Source organism: Pseudopipra pipra, chromosome W, assembly GCF_036250125.1.
Source record: "Pseudopipra pipra isolate bDixPip1 chromosome W, bDixPip1.hap1, whole genome shotgun sequence".
Classification (NCBI taxonomy): Eukaryota; Metazoa; Chordata; class Aves; order Passeriformes; family Pipridae; genus Pseudopipra; species Pseudopipra pipra.
Genome location: NC_087580.1, coordinates 65,440,388 through 65,459,108, shown reverse-complemented (window position 1 = coordinate 65,459,108; position 18,721 = coordinate 65,440,388). Strand labels below are relative to the sequence as shown.

General features: G+C 52.1%; 1 protein-coding gene across 1 annotated transcript; it reads right to left on the bottom strand.

Moving 5' to 3' along the window:
* Positions 1-75: 75 nt before the first annotated feature.
* LOC135405734 (phospholipid-transporting ATPase IC-like) lies at positions 76-17,904 on the bottom strand. The gene is made up of 29 exons (XM_064640327.1): positions 17,821-17,904; positions 15,845-15,946; positions 12,045-12,234; positions 10,151-10,248; positions 9,738-9,851; positions 9,234-9,332; positions 9,093-9,154; positions 8,680-8,752; positions 8,519-8,589; positions 8,122-8,204; positions 7,848-8,006; positions 7,634-7,722; positions 7,207-7,397; positions 6,908-7,116; positions 6,480-6,523; positions 6,201-6,357; positions 5,460-5,648; positions 5,163-5,275; positions 4,767-4,931; positions 4,558-4,669; positions 4,329-4,404; positions 4,088-4,220; positions 3,624-3,909; positions 2,834-3,057; positions 2,361-2,444; positions 2,033-2,278; positions 1,742-1,880; positions 1,534-1,664; positions 76-1,108 (listed from the first exon to the last, which is right to left on the bottom strand). The coding sequence occupies exons 2-29, from the start codon at positions 15,848-15,850 to the stop codon at positions 875-877; spliced, it is 3,777 nt and encodes a 1,258-aa protein (XP_064496397.1). The 5' UTR covers positions 15,851-15,946; positions 17,821-17,904; the 3' UTR covers positions 76-874.
* Positions 17,905-18,721: the final 817 nt, after the last annotated feature.

The window sequence follows — 18,721 nt, the reverse complement described above, 5'->3', positions numbered from 1 at the left end:
TTCCAGCGCCGGGGAATCGCGCCCGCCGCCCGCCGCCCTCCCCCTGCTGCTCATCACAACGCCGGCGCTGCGCTTTGGGGTGTTTATTTCGCGTCGCACTTTTGAAATGTACATTCCATTCGACGGGAGCTGCAGGGCGTGATTTGTGCTGTAAAACCGTTTCCATAATCGACCTCAGGCCGGGAGGGGAAAGGAGCTGAAAGTGAAACACTCGAACATCTCAACTCGAGGAAAGAACGTGCAAATGTAAAGAGACTCATAAAAACACTGTAAGAGCAAGTGAAGTGTGTTCCAATGGGAGTGACTGATTTCCTGTTATCCATCACTGTATCCAGAACTGAAATGATCAGGCTGTGCCAGCTCCGGGGGCAGCTCTCGGACACCAGATCGATCCTAATTCCCAATCCAGTCTGACACTGGCTGAAGTTTATGAGCAGGCACACCCTCAGCTCAGCCGTGCCAGCTCCCCTGGTGCCCAGGGTCCTCTGCCAGGGCTCAGCACCCCCCGTGCCGTGGTGTCCGGGCAGTTCATGAAGCGGAGCACGCAAAGGAAATATGAAATGTAGCTGCAGTTTTATACCCCCACAGTATTAAAAAGTGGAAAGTCTGCAATTCCAGGCCTCGCTAAAAACTGACCCTGCTGGGTTTCCATTCCCAGCACAGTCACACAGAGCAGTCACACAAGCATCAGTAGCTCCACGGAGAACTCTTGGCCTTTTTGTGTTCCCAGGAGTCCAAGCCCAGAAAGTTCTGTGATAAGACATAAACCCCCTCCTGTCCTTATGCCCTTTGGTTAAAAAGATCCTGAGTTTGTTTGAACAGTTCTGTGCAATCACCGGGACGACCGGGACAAGGATCTCCATCCCGCAGTGCCTCAGCTCGTCTCCCGGGCGTCCCCGGTGCCCGTGCCCAGCGCTGTGCCCAGCACGGCATCCAGCGGGGCCCTCCTCTTGCGGATGCTGCGGCCCGAGGCGATGAGGTCGGCGTAGCCGCGCTGGTGCGAGAAGGCGTAGGCGGAGCGGCGGGCGGAGAGCCCGCGGCGGAACGCGCTGGGCCGGCGCCGCCACTGCTGCTCCTCCAGCTGGTACTTCCGACGGTTCCGCTGGATCTGCGCGGGCACCGGGGCCGGGGGTTAGGGCAGCACCACCCCTGCGCCGTGTGCCAGCTCAGGGCACGGCAGAAGCGGCCACAACCCGTCCCCCTGGCGCTGCAGCCCAGCCCAAATTAAACCCAAACTGGGCATCTCAGAACCCTCGCGGGGTCTCTGTGGTGTCACCAGGTCTCAGCCAAGCACGCCCCTGGCCAGCCCCAAGGCCACCCTTTCTGCCCACAAGACCCCAGCTCCAGGCTTGTGTCACCTCCCTGAGGGCACCATCACTTCTTTGTCTGGTTTGGGTTGAAAGGGACCTTCAAGCCCATCCTCTCCACTCCCCTGCCACGGGCAGGGCCACCTTCTACCAGCCCAGGTCCCAACACCAACTCCTGTGAGTAAATACCTGCCAAATTCACCAAACCAACGCAGGCTGCACTCACTTTGTCGCTCTCCGAAGGCCAGATTGTCATGGCTAAGAAACGCTGGGCCACTACAGGGAGCAGGCAGATGGCAATGGATAAAATCATGGTGAGCCAGAGGTACGGCTGGCGCAGAGCGTTCGGAGCAGTTCCTGGCAGTAACAGAACAATTAGTGTGTGACAGAGCTGCCTGAGACAGGACCGAGAAGCACAAACCACGAGGACTGACCTGTGAACTGAAAGCCAGAAGGGAAGAGGACGTGGATTCCAGCACTGTGGAAGTCAAATGTGATCCCAAAGTAAAGTGCAATGCTCCCAAATACTGAGAAAGCGTTAACAAAAGTCCAGTAAGATGTATCCAGGCCAATCTGAAAGCAAACAGAAGCGCCCAGTGAGTTTATTAATTCCAAATATTGCCAACTGCTTTTTGCATATTGTTACGTTTTTAGTAGAGAAATTCAGAACCGTGAGCAGAAAGTGTTCTCAGAGCACCAGAGTCCAGGAAGCCACCTTTACTTGCCTGAAAATTGACGACAAAGATCAGGGAAGATGCTGCTGTGACAGCAAAGGACTGATAATCTGCAGGGGCTTCTCCATCCTGTCCCATAGATTTCATGTAGGCTCCGTACGGGATGAAGAAGATGATGAGTGAAGTTACAGCTCCGTGGAGCAAACTTAAAAAGAACTTCTTGTAGTTGAAAAGTAAATCCCTCTGGCCCAAAATATACAGCCTGGGGAAGCGAAGGCTCAGCTTGTCGCTCACGTCCTTAATAAAGGGGGGAAAGGAAAGGAAAGCTGTTGCAAGGTGTTGTTCTCAGAGTGAGCTTTGGGCTCGTCTGTGGCAGTACCTGGTCGAGCAGGCCGACGAGCAGGACCGGGAGGCTGGAGTAGAGCACGTTGTACAGGGTGATGAACCAGTCCTCGTAGGCTGTCTGCAAAAGAGGGGGTGACTTCTTTGTATCCCACCCTTCCCCTGCAGTTCCTGAGAAAACCCTCATGTGCTCTCCCATGGCTTTGAGCTCCCTGGCTTGGTGTTCAGCCCAAAGGCAGCAGCACCTCGGCTCAAGGCTCTGCTGAAATTTTAGCCTGTGTAAAGCTGCCCCACACTTTCCAAACCTTCCTCCCTGTACAACCACGGTCCTGACTTTAGGGCTCTGGAATCGCTGCCTGTAACCAACTCTCTCAGTACTCATCACCCACCCTCCTGCAGAAATCCCTGGTGACAGCCTGAGGTTCCCACCACGTCCCACGTGAAGCCTTTGCTGTCCTGCCCCGACAAAGGACCTGCTTGCTGCGACCCCAGCCCAGCAGACCTTCCTACCTGGGCAGAGAAGCCGTTGAAGAACGAGTACCAGATGTGGACGAGCGTGAAAGCGAAGTTCTTGTAGAAGAAGTATCTCAGGAACTTGCACATCCTGATGTACGACCACCGCCCGTGGACCAGCAGCAGGCGCTGCAGGTAGCGGAACTGCCCGAAGGAGTAGTCGCTGGACATGACGGCCTGCATCCCCTCCTGGCCACTGATCCCAACTCCAATGTGGGCAGCTGGGGCAAGGAGACAAACACCACACGCCGGGTTGGACATGATTGTCACCTGGGTTCTCTCTCAGTCCTCGTTCTGTCACAGCAGACGTGGGAAATCTGACCGAGGGAGAACCAAATGACAAAACAGAGCAAGCAAAGCCCTGAACAAACTGGCCAGGCAGTTTAGGGACATAAACCCCATCCCAGAGGTTTCCTTCTCAGTGGGATCTCTTGGGAAGTGGCTCAAAGAGCAGCAGCTGCAATCCAGGGTGGTGAATGCCCCCAGGCAAGGGGCACCCAGGCTATTGCTTTGGTTTTTATGTTACACCGCTGCAACCCACAACATGAGAACAGAGGGAATTCAGGTCCCTTCTCAGGGAATGTGTAAAAAAAGAAAAAAAAAAAGGAAAAACCACTAACCATTTCCTAAAGGGCTTCCTCAGAAAGGGAAACAGGCACAGAAGCTAAAAGCCCTGTGGCAGTGACACAGATGGAAGAGTCTTCGGAGCAGAGAGGGACAGCGGAGAGAGCGCAGGAGCAGGGCAGAGGAGATGTGTCCTAGCCAGAGAGCGCTGCAGCTGCCTTACTTTTGATCATGTTCACGTCGTTGGCGCCGTCCCCGATGGCCAGGGTGACGGCCTTCTTGTACTTCTGCACCAGCTCCACCACCATGGCCTTCTGCTTGGGCGTCACGCGGCAGCAGATCACCGCCCTGCACTCGCACGCCAGGTCCACAAAGTTCTTCTGCTGCTGCTCCTTGTAGGCCTCAGCCCTCCTCCTCTTCTCAGCTTGCTTTTCCTTCTCTTCTGCTGTGCGGGGGAACTTCAGCTTCAGCTTCTTCTTCTTCTTTTTCTTCTCCAGCAGGATTTCGTTCTGTGCAACAGAAACGTGTCGCGTTCCCTTCTGCGCCCTTTCCAGTCCCACTCCAGGTGCTGCCCCACGACACACCTGAGGTCACCACGCTCCCAGCACCCATTTCTGGCACTTTAATGAACTGCTGGGGCAGACAAAGGAACAGAGTCCCAAAATCCCAACCAGCCTTTGCACGTACCAGCCAGGAGCCAGTGATGATCAGAGCCCGATCTTTGCTGCCCTGGAAGAAGGGCTCGTTCATCCTGAGAGAGGAGTGTGGGCTGGAGCCAGCCCTGTTCCTTTGGTTTTCCAGCCTAGTTTGAAGGAGAGCACTGGAAAGAGAGGGGGAGGCTATTACAGGAGAACCAAGGACAAACTTTAAGCTTGGTCAGTCCCAGACTGAAAACCCTGGGAAGGAAATCCTCTGTGTTTTCACTTGCCTGGTATCTTCTCCGTAGCAGATGGCTGTTTCCTCTGTCAAGAGTTCACAGGAGAATCCAATATTTTCAGCAGTTTCTACAAGAAGAAATGGAGAGGAAAGTATTCACTGAAAGTTCTGTCTGTTGGGAGCACTTCAGTAATTTCTGATTTATCCCTTTCAATGCCACAGCGTGGATGAACAGGAAAACATCCTCCTGTTTTTAGCTCTTTGGCTGTAAGCAAACCCACCTTTTTTGTCACCAGTGAGCACCCAGATTTTGATGTCTGCTTTGGAGAGTCTGGAGATAGTTTCTGGGACTCCATCCTGCAGTTTGTCTTCAATAGCTGTTGCACCAAGCAGCTGGAGGGGATTTGGAATACAGGGGTTTAGTAGCATAAAAAAATCTGTTTCTTTTAATACAAGAATAGATGTACACTAAAAACGTCCAGCTTCTTACAATCAAGTCTTTTTCTATCTCCTCATACACTTTGTCCAGAGCTTCATCTCGGTTACTTGTGGCTAAACTGGCCTCCACGAACTTTTTATTCCACACATCAAATTCCTCCTGACTTATGTCTCTGTAGCACAGGCAGAGTGTCCTGAGAGTTTCATTTGCAAAGACCTGAAAAATGATAAAACCCACGCATGTGCACAAAAGAAAACTCTTCATTTGCAATCCAAATGTAAGAGTTAAGACCATGGGATTCAGAAAGCTTGATAAAACAAGTCTGATTTGCAGAAGCAATAGCAGGTCTGCATTTGTGTTAATAGCTCAGGAAAAGGAAATTAATGACATTATTGTCAGAAAGACACGATTGTTGATTTAAAAATGGCATATAAAAAACAAACATACATCCAGTGCCTCTTCTGTGGCCTCTCTCTTTGGATTGCTGGGGTGCAGCCGCTCGTAAATCACCGTGTCAGCCCCTTTGCAGTAGAGCCTGATGTTCCCCCCGGCCTCTCTGACTGCGCAGGAAAACAGGAGAGGTGGCACTAAACGTCAGGATTGGATTTTTCAGCCTACTGCTAAGTGCCAAAGCTGCAAGATCAGGCTTCAGTGTGTCACAGGGCTGTCACCCAGCTGTTAATTCTTGCCTCCCAGCTCCCTCTTCCCCCAGGACACACGAGCGACCCTTCCCGCGGAGCTCACCGATGACGGACATCCTCTTCCTGTCGCTGTTGAAGTCCAGGATGGCCAGGACCTCGTAGGTCCTGTGGGCGCCCATCTCGCTGAGGGTGATGGTGTTCTGGGTGCGGGACAGGAACACGTAGCCCAGGTTCCTGGCGGCCGTCACCAGGGCCCCCTCGTCCGGCGAGGCTGCCTGGTAGTTGAGCTGACCTGCAGCGTTGGAGGGGGGAGGAGAGAAAGCCAGGATACACCTGAGGACACGCCTGGACACCGCTGCAGCCCCAACAGGGGCCAGGGACCCCTTTTTACTGGATGTGCTTCCATCGGGATCAGTCCTGAACCCACCTGCCTGCAGGCACCAAAAACTGCTCTGCCTCAATATCTTGATTTCTCAGTGCAGCCATTTAAGCTCCAAAAGACCAACCCTTGGCCACAGACACCAGTACAATGAGTGGACACAGCCCCAAGAGCAAGAAAGGACAGGATGCTGTTGGTATCACCAGCTCACAAAGGTGGGAGTAAAGCAACATTCCTCTCCCATATTTTCATTGACTCTTCCAACCTGATGTTTCCCATCCATGAATTCAACAGCTGGTCACCTCCACATTTGGGTTTGTTTCATTTAAAAGGGCATGATAACACTCCTCCTCCTTTATGGGATCAGCACTGCCTTTGGGCCTCTCCCCTGTGCAATCCCTGCGTTTGAATTATTGTTTCCTCCTACACGAGGAAAAAAAAAACCAACAAAAAGCCCACACTCACCATCAGAAGTGTCAGCCATGACCGTGTGACAAATGGCGAGCAGAAAAAAGAACTTGTGGATCTCTGGCTCCTTCCCAGACTTTATTTGCTCAATCAGGTAGTGATCATAGAAGAGGAACTTCCCGTCCGCGTGCACATTCCAGCTGAAATCCACTTGCTGCTTGGAAAACGGGGCAGGAGAGAGGCCGGGTTACCCCAGGTGCCGTTGCTTTGTGCCCACCTGCACCTCTCCACGCCGTGCCAAGGCACCGTGCCCGTGCCACAGTTCCACAGACCTACCTCGGGGTGGCTCTGCAGCTGCCCCGCTCGGTCCCGGCTGTCTCCTGCAAGGCAAGCACCCGCCGTCAGAGGGACCACAGCAAAGCTTTTACAACCCAGCACGAAGTCAAACAGATCTCAGTTATGTCCTGGAAGGAACAGGGAGAGGGGAAGCTGCTGCTCGTGCTAAATTTCCTTGTTTGTTTCTAGGTTTTGTCCCCAAAACATTTTAGCGAAAGTAAATAGTTTTGTAAATTTTCTGCTGGCAAGTTTCCACTTTCTAAATGGGAAAACAGTGGGAAACCCCCAGTTATTCAACTGTACTGGAGCTTTAGTCAGTGCCAGGGCAAACTGTGGCAGTTCAGCTGGAACTCCGACGACTCGTGTGCACCTGATTTCCCTCGAGCACTAAAATCCCTCCCCCCCTGCAGAGGCTTTGCCCAAATCACCGTATCTTTGGCCGTTTATGCAGCACTTTTTGAAGGTCATGATGTTCTGTGTGAGGGTCCCGGTCTTGTCCGAGAAGATGTACTGGATCTGCCCCAGCTGCTCGTTGAGCGTGGTGGTCCTGGCCTTGGCCGCCGTGTCCTTCTCGGCGTAGTACATCTGCAGGTCCCAGTTGATGAAGTAGCTCTGGCCAAAGCGAATCACTTCCACGCTGCAGGAGAGAGAGGGAATGCTGGAATGTTCTCCCTGCCGGCTGCGGCTCAGCCCCCGAAATCCCGGCGCCTCCCCGGCACCCCCCTACCTGACGTAGAGGGAGATGGGCACCATGGTGTTGAGGACGATGATGTAGCCCCAGAAGTTGAGGAAGCCCCGGTAGGGAGGGCTGAAGTCCTCAGCGTCGTACAGGTACCAGGAGCAGTTGCCAACCTGCTGCTCCCAGTAGGTGTGGCCGATGGCCAGCCCGGCCGACAGCAGGATGAGGACCACGATGATCTGCGGGGGGCACACAGGCCTGTCACACTTCTCTCTCTGCCCACCTCAAATCCCAAATCCCCCTCAAAACATGACAGGAGAACAGGAGTAAACCTTTCCCACAAAGGCACCTTCCTGCATTTCCTCCTGCTCCGCCCCAGCTCGGCGGGGCGAAACAGAGACATTCTTATTACACACCTAGCTTTGCATTCACTGCCCACTTAAAAACCATGAGAATTTGAAACAAAAAGCCTTACAGTATAAACCATGTAGTTCATAAGGGAGTCAATCTTTGTCCTTTTAAATCTCGTCTTTCCGCTGTTCTTCATAATTTTTGTGTCAGCACCTAAAAATGAAGAGTGAAAAATTCCAACAGGGGAAAGATATAACAAAGGAACAAGTGCCAGGATGGCTGTTTTACCACACCAGGACATGAAATGCAGTTGATGTCTAGAGGGAAATATGACACACCTGCAAACACCACCATCCCGTGGCAGAAATCCGTGTTCCTGATCTTACACCCACGCAACAAAATCTTGTCAGCATCCAGGGAATAACTGGAGTTCCTCCAGAATAACGTTCCTGTAAACTTGTCCAGTCGGTTATTGGGCTCCTCACACTCAACCAGACCTACAGAATTTGGAGGGGAATGTGTTTAATTTACAGGAACCACAGAAGGAGCTTTACTTTACTTGCACTGAGCTGTGAGCTGCTTTTAATGGTGTCAAAATAGAACTGTACCCACCATCAAAGTCTGCCAGCGCGCTCTCCTCCTGAAGCTGCCTGTGCGTCACCTCCAGGGCCATTTTGAACTTTAAATTAGTCTCGCTGAGAAGAAAGGATAAAAAGGCAATTTTATTTAAAACACGGATACAGGAGAGACGTTTGAACAACATTAAATGCCATGGGTGCCACCACTTCTCTGGACAACCTTTTCCAGAGGTAAAAAATCAGTCCAGGTCCTTCCTATGTCACATTCTCCAATGCTTCTGACATCTCTGTGGCACTCCAGTGGACCCTCACTGATTTATAATGATCCTTGAATTGTGGGAATCAACAGTTCCCACAGTTCCCCACTTAACAAGCAGAATCTGATTTACTCTTTGACCAGTCCTCCCAAATTAACTCCAAGCCATCCTTACCCATCCAGTTCAGCTGTCTCCACGTAGCACAGACTGTTTGGTTCCGAGCTGGACAGCAGTAAAATATCAGCCTAGAAAACAAATCAAATCAAAATAAATGCAGGTCCAGGTTCCCACAGAACTCTGTAGAAACATAAACCCAAAGCATCTGGAGCACTTACAGGAATGAAAGTATTTTTCTTCAGACGAATGACGTCGCCAACTTGAATATCTTTCCATTTTGTGGTTTTGAACCTAATATCAAGATAGTTTAATGATTACTACTCTTTAATCTAGAGCACTATGCACTCCATAAATCTTGCAATACTGAACTTTCCTTAAGAGGAGAACAGGACCTCTTGGGATAGAGTAGATTTGCTTTTTGGAAACAGGTCTGTAACTTAGAAGTCCTAACCTACTTCTTCTCTTCCCCCTCCACCTAGATATAAATTCCTGTCCTTCTCTCCAGAGTCTCTCAGCACAGGTTTAGTGCCACGGGATTAATGTTAAATTATTCCTTTGGCCAGTTCTCTTCCAGTTTCAATTAGGTTTTGTGCCAAAGCTCAGCAACAAGGCAAACAAGGAACATTCCCACCTTCCATCCTTGATGACATCACATGTCCTGTTGTTGACCTCGTTGTCCATCCTGTGCCGGGCCTGAAACCAGAGCAGAGGATGTGTCACAACAGGGCAAAGGAGCTGCACTGGGGGGGTTTGCTCTTCACAGGGCTCTTACAATGTCATCCACCAGGTCTTTGACTGCGGTGATTCCCAGCACGAAGAGCAGGGGCACCAGCGTTGTGTACCATGCCAGGGTGCTTATCTGGGGGATCGACTGCAAAACAGCAAGGGAAGCAGTTCAGCTCAGCACAAGCTCAACTTGGAGGCATTTCCTACTGATCTGACTGGAGCAGGAGAAAAACCAACCCAGCAGAGGGAATTTTTTAAGCCAGGCTGTGAGAATGAACAAAACTCTCCAGAAGTTTGGCTGTGCTGCTCGACTTCAGCACCAGCTCCTCTTTAAAAATCACAGTCCCTCATATGTTGGGTTGGTGCTTCTGATTCCCGAGTTGAACTCCAGACACATCTTTTCCCCGTGAAATTCCTGAGCTCTGCAGCCAGCCCGTCCTGTTTCTGTTGGGATGGGGCTGGGTAACAGCTCAGGCAGTGCCCTGAACTGTGTCACAAATACCACTGAGCCCAAATTCCCTTCACAGGGAGTATTCTCTGCCTGTCTTACCTGCAAAATGAGAAGAACAAGGAAATAGAAGTTGGCTGCTCTCTTGAACTGCTCAAACAGATTCAGAGGTAGAAAAGTGATGGGGTTGTACTTGTATGTCTTGATTGCATTGTCCTGTGGGAGAAACCCAAATGTCAGTCACGCTGCAGGTTCTTCTGCCATCACAATTTTTAAGCAGAGCAACCAGGTGATATTTTGGGCTGAGGGCACCTGGCTTCTCTAAGCACATCTCTGGATGCCTCGATTTTCCATTCACACCCCCCAACCCAGTCATCCTCCCCTCCTCAGCTGGAAACCCTAAGGAAGTTCGAAGGGTGGCTTTTCCACCGCTCCCCAGCCATCCCGAAGGTCCCGCGGGGATAAAGGAAGCATTCGCCTGGCACTTAGCACCTCGTCGAGGCGAGACAACTCACCGCATATTTGCTTTTCTTGAAGCACAGGAAGATCGTTCTCTTGAAGGCGGGCTGCTCGTAGAAGCGCCGATCGTTTGCTTTCACTTGCCAGCTGCAGTCTGGAAGCGACAAAACGGGTCAAAACTCGTCACAAACACAATTCTGTCCCTTTTAGGCTTTCTCTCAAATCCATCTTCTAAAGGCACCTTCGACTGGAGCAAGGCTGGTACCTGCTTTTTAGTACAGAGGCTAAAAAAAGCTTTTCAAGGCGGTTTTCCAGGCTATTTGTCTTTATTAACAATTCAAATGTCACCGGGGGTGGGAAGAAGTGTTGCTTAACAATTTAAAAGGTCTGTGAGAAAGGGAAAGCCTTCAGAGTAACATTTATCCGTGCTAAATTCCCTCCCCTCTTTTCCTTTGCTTCTGTGACACCCGAGAAGCCACTAAAGGCTCCAAACAGCTTCCTGTCTTTCCAGAAACGAAGAGGTCGGGTCGCTTTTGAAAGCAATAATTTGATATATCCACGCCGTGCCATGGGGTCCATTTACACCCACAAAAAAGGGACAAATCCGCAGCGCTCATTTTATTCCCTCGGCCACGAGTTTTGTCCGATCCCATGAAAACTCAGGAATAGGAATTGCACTTGGGAAGTGATTTTCCATGCCTGCGACTGACGCAGGGTTTGGAAACGCAGCTTCCCTGACTCATCCCACGAGCATCTCCCCCTTCCCTCAACCCACGGCTGCTCTTCCTGGTTTCATGGGATTCTCCTCCCCGTGAAACCGCCGGCGGCAGAGGCGTGGGAGCACAAAGCCTTTTGTTTTCCTCCCACCCTCCAGCAAGTCCGGACTGACACACCTGGATCTTTCCCCTTTTTTTTCAGGGCTTGTAACCAACGTGAAAGCCACAAGCTCCTAACGAGCCCCGAAGATAAAAGAGAAATATTTACCTTGGAGAACCAGGTCTGGGGTTAAAAGTTTATAAGAGCATGAATTGAGAAAGTAATTAAATTTGGTGAAAATGGCAACATCGTCAACAAGTCTACAAAAACATTTCTTCACCACATTCTGAAAACATTGCAGTGTTGATAAAACTGATAGAAAACTAGGTGCTGAAATAAAACCTGCAGGAAGGAAGCTCCATAAAATTAATCACTTTAAACTCTGACACTAATCCCTAATATTTGGGCAGCTGCATTGGTCAGTCATCATCTTTAAAGAATGTCATCCTACAAATCCCCAAAACGAAACGTGTTATAAAATGAAAACACATCAGAGAGGGTTATAAAACGAGAGGGGAGTTGCCACCCAGACAGGAAGGAATCTGTATTAATTAAACAGGCCTTGGTTAAATTAAAAGTGCTCCCACTGCAGCCCTGCAAAAGGGGGATTTAAAGGAGCTGCAGCTCTTCCTCGGGCAGAGGCTTGAAGGGATGCCAGAAAGGTTCCTCCCACTGATGTTCCTACCCTGGCTGCACCTGATGGTTCCTTTGAACTCCTCCTACTCACCTTTTACCTTTCAGGAATCTCAGGAGGCTCCAAAAGGAGCGGTGAGGGATCAATCTGCTCTGTGCAAGCCTTGGAGAGCAGAAATCCGGGGAAACCACTGACTGGACCCAGCAAACAGCTTATGCTGGTGCCAGTTCCCAGAGGATTGGGAAGACAAGCATCTGGAGCTCTGCTCGAGCAGTTCCCAGAGCACAGGCCATGCACATCCAGTGCCTTAATTAAGAGGAGGTCACCACGTAGCTAATTAGCTTTACGCAAGGACCGCTGGCCCAGAACTGTTGCTGCAGCTTGGAACAGTTTCCTTCTGACTTTGTTAAACTGACCTGCCATATTTCCTCCTCCACACTCAGCTAAGCTCTTCCAAATCCCACCCGAGCACAGGATGGTTTCTCCCCAGCCCCTGGTACCTTTCTTGCCGGGCTCCCGGCTCTCCTCAGCGTGTCCGTGGCTTTGGCTCCGTCCCGGCTCAGCCTTGGGCCGAGGCTCCAGCTCGTCCTCCGTCTCGTCGTCGCTGTAGGGCACCACCTCATCGTTGGGCTGGGAGTCCTCGTCCAGGGTGGTCTCCAAGTCCCTTTCTGAGATCATCCTGCTAATGCCCTGCCAGCATTTTGGAAACCACAGCTCTCCTTGGTGCCAGTCACCAGCCCCACGTCTGAAACCAGTTTCCCCAGCAGAGCAGAGGGCACGGGCTGGGTTCTCCAGCACAGAGCACACTCAGAGGGCAGTTATTGTCCCTTCATTACCATCCTGCTCCGTGTAATTACACGTGGCACCCGCCAGCCCAAGGAACACCGTGTGCTCCAGAGGCAGCACACTTCCAGTGGGATGGAGGAACTGGGCAGCCACAGACACCTGTGGGTGGAGGAACTGGTGGGATGGAGGAGCTGGGCACCCACAGACACCTGTGGGTGGAGGAACTGGTGGGATGGAGGAACTGGGCAGCCCACAGACACCTGTGGGTGGAGGAACTGGTGGGATGGAGGAACTGGGCAGCCACAGACACCTGTGGGTGGAGGAACTGGTGGGATGGAGGAGCTGGGCACCCACAGACACCTGTGGGTGGAGGAACTGGTGGGATGGAGGAACTGGGCAGCCCACAGACACCCGTCTCCCCGTGCCCATTGCATCACCCCCTGTGGAGCCACGGGAGCTGGAGCCCTGCTGGGACACAGGGGGACACACCAAACCCCACCTCAGCTCCTGGGCCTGCAAAGCTGAACTGGGTCCCCTCCTTCATATCTCCCATAAGAGAGAGATAAATATTCATGAGCACTGACTGTGCTGCTCCAGGGCCGAGGTGCTGGCGGGGAGCCCGGGCAGGCCACGCTCCCCAGCCTGCCAGTTCCCAAAACACCCCAAACCCAGCAGGAACTAACACAGCTTCTGCCAGGACCCAGCCAAGCTGTTGGAGGCTGCTCTGGGATGGGCTTAGCCAGGAATACGACAGCTGGTCACCACCATGGGGGTGGAACCTGTCAGGTCTGTGAGGAGATCCTTTGTTTTCCTGAAGAGCCTTGGAGTTAGGGAATACACCTCAAGCTCCAGCTCAGGCCCTGTGAATACCTCCCTGTGGTATTTTGGTTTATTTCTCCTTTTTTTGGCTGCTGTTGTTCTTCCTGCCCTGCTAACACCTCCCGTGGGGGGAAAGCAGCTGGAGCTCCTCACACACACAAAATGCCACCAGATCCTTGACTGGCTCTCGCTCTGCGACAAACAAAACAAGCTCCTGGCACAGGGAGATTCAGCCCTCAGCCTCTTAATCTTTCCCGATTAACTGCTTAATGATTAATGAGCTAATTAATCATGCAAAGGGTTCGATGAGATGTCAGAACCACGCTGCTTTTGTTTTGTGGCTAAATGGAAATTCCTACAACCACCAGCAGCAGCCTGTGGTGCTGACTGGGAGCAGACTGGGAATGGACACCCAGTTAAATTAACTGCAGCCACTTTTCCTCCTCGGAGAACTAAACCATGAACTGGCAAATCTTGTTAACAGAGATCTCCTTAAGTGCTGCCCTGCAGGAATCACCTGCAGGAGGCCAAGGAATCCCCCGGGGCTGGCTGGGAGCTGGGAGGGAGCCCAGAGGTGCTGCTGCGGGGCCCAGGGCAGAGCAGCCCTGCAGTGACAAATTGGTTCAGAGTTAAGTTTCTTGTCACCTCGTGTGGAAGAAAAGAGCAGGCTGGGCTGGCAGGGCCGTGTCAGGAGTTCAGGGAAGGTGGAGAACAATCAGGGTGTGAAAGGGGAGACAGTGGAGGTGCCAATTAATCCTGAGGCAGCAGGGAGGAGAGGAGAGAGCACATCCCCCAGCACCTGGCTGCAGGAAGCACGGCAGAAACCAAGGGGGAACAAAGGTGGCAAGAGGAGAGGCAGCCACGACTGATTTTTGATGGGGTCACACTGTGGAAACAGCTCATGGAGGGCCTGGGCTGCAACGACCCAGCTCTTAGTCACTGCTCGATAAAATGCTCAGAGAACACTTCAAAAAGCTGGGTCTTGGCTGCCTGGTCCTCGCTTTCTAGTTCCTGACTTGAAACAGGGGCTTTCACCCCGTTTCAGGGAGGTCACAAAGCAGAAACCCTTACACTGACTTCAGTCTGGAGGAAGCTGGCAGGGAGCAACACCCAGCTCTGGCTCCCAGCTTGGAAAATCCAGCTGATCCAAGGGCAGTATTGAGATATGGGAGGGTGAAGGAGATGAAAGTAGCATTAAACACAAATTTAACTACACCTGCCCCAGTTTACATAGCAAAAGGACAAATTCCACAGTGCTTTGGTCACCGGGGTTTTGTGTCTGCTCCTGCCTCAGGGCAAGTACCAGCTAATTGGGAATAACTTAAACCTTGTGAAAAAGGCACTTACTGCCTTTGTTTGAAGGCAGTAAACAACCAAACCCAGTCTGACTCTAATAGTCCCTGCACATGACACTGTTTGGAGAAAGTGGGATCACAGGGACTGTAACTTTAATGCTGCAAATCAGATCGGCCCTAAAAGTGAACAGATCCATCTAGAACGAGGGACACGCATAGCAAAAGGATTAAAGTGCTACTGAAGCTGTTATTTCTATTTATTATGGATGTAAAGAACTGCAAAGTGAGGCAGAGAGACCCTTCTGAGCTGCTCCAGCTACAGCAAGATGTTCCACTGCTTTAACCAGGTGTTAGAAAAAGCAAAGCCTGATCCTCAGACAGATCAGATTTAGTTCTTTACTGGGTAAACCAACACCAGCTCACAGGAGGGCTGAGCACCAGCTCCCAAAACTGCACCAGAAAACCACATCTGACATCAGCCCCTGGGTGGGGGTTCCCCAAGGACCTCCTGGCAGATGCACAGTTACTCCAATGACATTTTCCCCTAAGGGACAGCAGTAATTATTCTGCCATCTCCAGCTGGGCCAAGAACTGTAAATCAACTCCTCTGGGTCCACCCAGCTCCTGACTCTAAACACCCTCCCTGCACTGTGACCCCGGAGAAAATTCCCACCCAGAACCTGCCAACACGTGCCTGGGGTGACTCAGAATTCCCCTAAAAGGTTCAAACTCAACTGATCCCAGCCTGGCTGCAGATAAAATGCAGATAATGAAGACATGCTATGCATGAAAATGAGTATTCCAACATAATTAATTGATCCCTATGAGCCAACACAAGGGAGAGATTAACTAGACACCAAAAATCCTACAGAAAATCATCCCAACAAAGAGAAACCCACAACCCACAGGCCCAGCTGCCTGAGGCCACACCAGGATGGTTGAAGATGGGCCACTGCAGAAACAAAATCATCATTTTACCCATTATCTGCCCTAGGATTTCTCATTAACAGAGTCCCATCATTTAAAGTCCAAGGCAAGGCTGGCTATCTTTGCAGAAGATAAGACAGCTGGTAACCTTTGCTCAAGCTGCAGGTTGGTCCCAGGGCACTCTGAAGGGGTTTCCACCTGCCTTTTAGAGGGTGTTACGTTGCTCTCAAGGTTCACATTATACAGCAGCCTGTCTTGGGGTTACTAAAGGAATAGGAATTACTTTGGGGCACACTCAAACAGCGTTGTTTGGAGCGTTATAAATAGAGTTCTTCTCCTGGATATCGCCCTCCCCATCAAAACCAGCTGGGAAAAATAGAGGTTACTTCCTGCTCCCGAGGTTGGAGATGACAGGAAAACACCTTTTCTGGCAGCACCTACAATGGACACTGAAGGTGTTTTCCTAAACTGACCTTCATCCAGTGGAGTGTGGGACTGAAGCAGAGGCTGCATCACAGGTGCTGACCCCGCCTGCCTCCGGAGAATCCCGTGTCCCGCTTCACATCAGGCTCCATCTGCAACAAAACAAGGCAGAAAAGGGTTTCTTGGCTGATTCCCACCTCGTGTGCACTCAGTAACAAAAACATTCCTCAGGCAAACCCTGACATTCATTTGCCTTGAGAAGTTACTTCAGAAAAAGGGGGATTTCTGGTTAGCTCTCCAAACCCTTCCATGCTGCTCCTCTTGGGCACAAAGTCCCTTTGATTTATTTCCTGTTTTGTCCACACTGCTCATCCTTCCCCCCCTTTTTTCCATGCTTTAGTTCTGCATCCCCCTGTGCAGCGTTTTGTAACCCAGAGCATCCACCAACTCGCGCAGATTGCCCAGCTCCACTACCCAATTTAAAGCATATTTCTAATTTACACAGGAACACGTGAGGAGAACCCACGGGACGTGGCAGAGGAACGAAAAGCAGAGGTGTCACAGAGCACAGCACCCGAGAGCTCCCGCTCTAATGAGCACCGCGTTCTTCACCCCGACAAGCACCGGGACGCAGAGAGGGTAAGTGATTTGCCCCGGGCCATTGGGGAAGTCACCGGCAGAGCCGGGGTTGGGTTTCACAAGCTCCCGGCCAACATCCTGCCTTGGGTTACGGCCGCACAAAGCATCTCATTTACCAGGGGCGGGGAAGAACAGCACGGCCCCGTCACACCGATCAACCCCTCCCCAGGGTCAAGTGCTGGCAGAGGAGATTCCTCTGCCCTCAAACCATCACCACTGCGACAGCAGAGCGGGGAAATACCTTGGGGCTCGTTTAAAAATAGCTTTGGTGCCAAGAGAGCGAGTGGCTTTTGGAATTCCCCATCCCAAACTGCAAGGCAAAGGAACAGAGTTAAGCAGAATTAAGTGAGAACAGTTTAGAAGTTGCTGGAAATAGTCTCTGTGAGACCTACGAGTTAACACAGGGACAAACCCAGGCCTGGCACAGGTACAAAAGCATCCGTGCTCTAACACGAACACCAGTGGGGAAACCACAAAATGACCAAATGCCACTCGATCCTGAACCAGAGAGAAAGCTGGAAGCAAGCACAGACACTTACCGGGAGTTAAACCCAGGGACTCCAGCAGCAGCAGCAGCCACAGTGGGGGTGGCAGCTCATCCCAAATCCCACCCCCAGCACCGTCCACCCCCGGGAGCGGGGGTGGAACCCCCCGCGCCGTCGCTCGTCCCGGCAGCGCTCCCTGCCAGGGCTCCCTGGGCACTTCGGCCTCTTGGGTTTCAAGCGGCTCCCGGTGACACCCGAGCCGCGCCGAAATGCTCCATTAGCTGCTCCATTTAGCACGGCCCCGGCCCCGCTCCCAGGAAGGGATGCTATTTATGCTATAGCATAAATATGCTATTTACCGGCAGGACACCGATTTTCTCGGAGCTCAAAATATGCTTTTCAAGCCAAGCGCTGATCTCACAAGTGACTTTTTCGGGATTTTCTGCTGCAGAATTACATTGTTCCTTAATGCAGACACCTATTGCCGCTCCGAGGGCTGTATAAACATTGACTGATGTCATCACCCCGCAGCCCTGAAGGTTGTTTTCATCATTTATAGACGCGGGGGGGGAGGAAAAGCGGGGAGCAGGAGCCCGAGGCCACGAGAGCGAGTCAGTGCCCGGCGGGGCTCGGGAGACAGGGCACGGGCTGCCGACAGCTCCGAACGCCCGCTGCCAGCAGGTGATGTCCTGGGAAGGGTGGGGAAGGGTGGGGAAGGTTTGGGAAAGGAAGGTTTGGGAAGGGAAGGGAAGGGAAGGGAAGGGAAGGGAAGGGAAGGGAAGGGAAGGGAGAGGAAGGGAAGGGAGAGGAAGGGAAAGCGTTCCGGGTGCGGCGGGGCGGGACGGGACCCAGCCCTGCCCCGACCCCCGGCCCCTCGGCGGGACCCCCCGGCCCGGCCCCACCTGTGCCCGCGGTGCCCGCTCCTCTCCCGGCGCCTCCCTCCGTGCCCGGCAGCCGCCGCCAGACCGGCCCGACGGGTTCCCCCGGATCGCCGGGCGGGGAGCAGGGGAGGGGCCGGGACCCGGGTCCAGCCCCGGCCGATCCCGCAGCCTCCTCCCCGCAGGGGCGGCGAGACCCTCCGGAGCTCCCGGGCACTGCCCCTGCCCGCGGGAAGGAGCTCTGGGGGAGGTGGGACCTCCCTCCGGCGGTGGTTTATCCCTCTTTACCTGCTGGAAGGGGTCCAGGAGTTTTTTATTTTGGCCTTTGGAAGGGTCCGAGCGGACTCCCGGTTCCCAAAGCCTTTTGAGGAGGGGCTGGAGTGGGATCGCAAACACTAAGACCGATAGTTTTGCTCGTTAATTAGCAGATGAAGTGGTTTTGTTTAGGGGTAGCAGTGATGCGGTTCTGCCACATGGGCTTTTGTTCACCGTGCAGACATGGTTAGGGATCTGATGAAACAGAAAAAATGGGAAATATTCCCTGTCTCTCAAAGTGATGATGGGCTGCTGCTCTGTGCTAAAAGTGATCTTTGTTTTGGAGAGATCACCTGGTTTATTTTTCCAGCAGCAACAATGCTCAATTTTCCTGGGCCAGGAAAGTCTCGTTCCAACAGGTTTGTTTTTCCCAGACCTGAAATGTGGTGCTGGGTTCCCGAGCTGTGTCTTTCAGCACTTTCCTCTTTTGCTGCCTGCCTCCAATTCCTCACACTGGAATAAAACCAAAGTTGATGAAAAATCAGGAACATTTTGGCTTAACAAAGCAGCAGAGGTTACTTGTGCCTCTGACAATTCCATTTCTGTCCAGGACATTAATTTCTGCCCAGGGTTTTCACTGAATACAGTTTAGTTCTCTGTATCTGGAACC

Excerpts from the sequence above, each read along its gene's own strand:
- LOC135405734 (XM_064640327.1), bottom strand. Across the intron at positions 2,279-2,360 it reads TCGTCGGCCTGCTCGACCAG|GACGTGAGCGACAAGCTGAG; the intron begins GTACTGCCACAG and ends CCCTTTATTAAG. Across the intron at positions 1,665-1,741 it reads TTCTGGCTTTCAGTTCACAG|GAACTGCTCCGAACGCTCTG; the intron begins GTCAGTCCTCGT and ends TGTTACTGCCAG.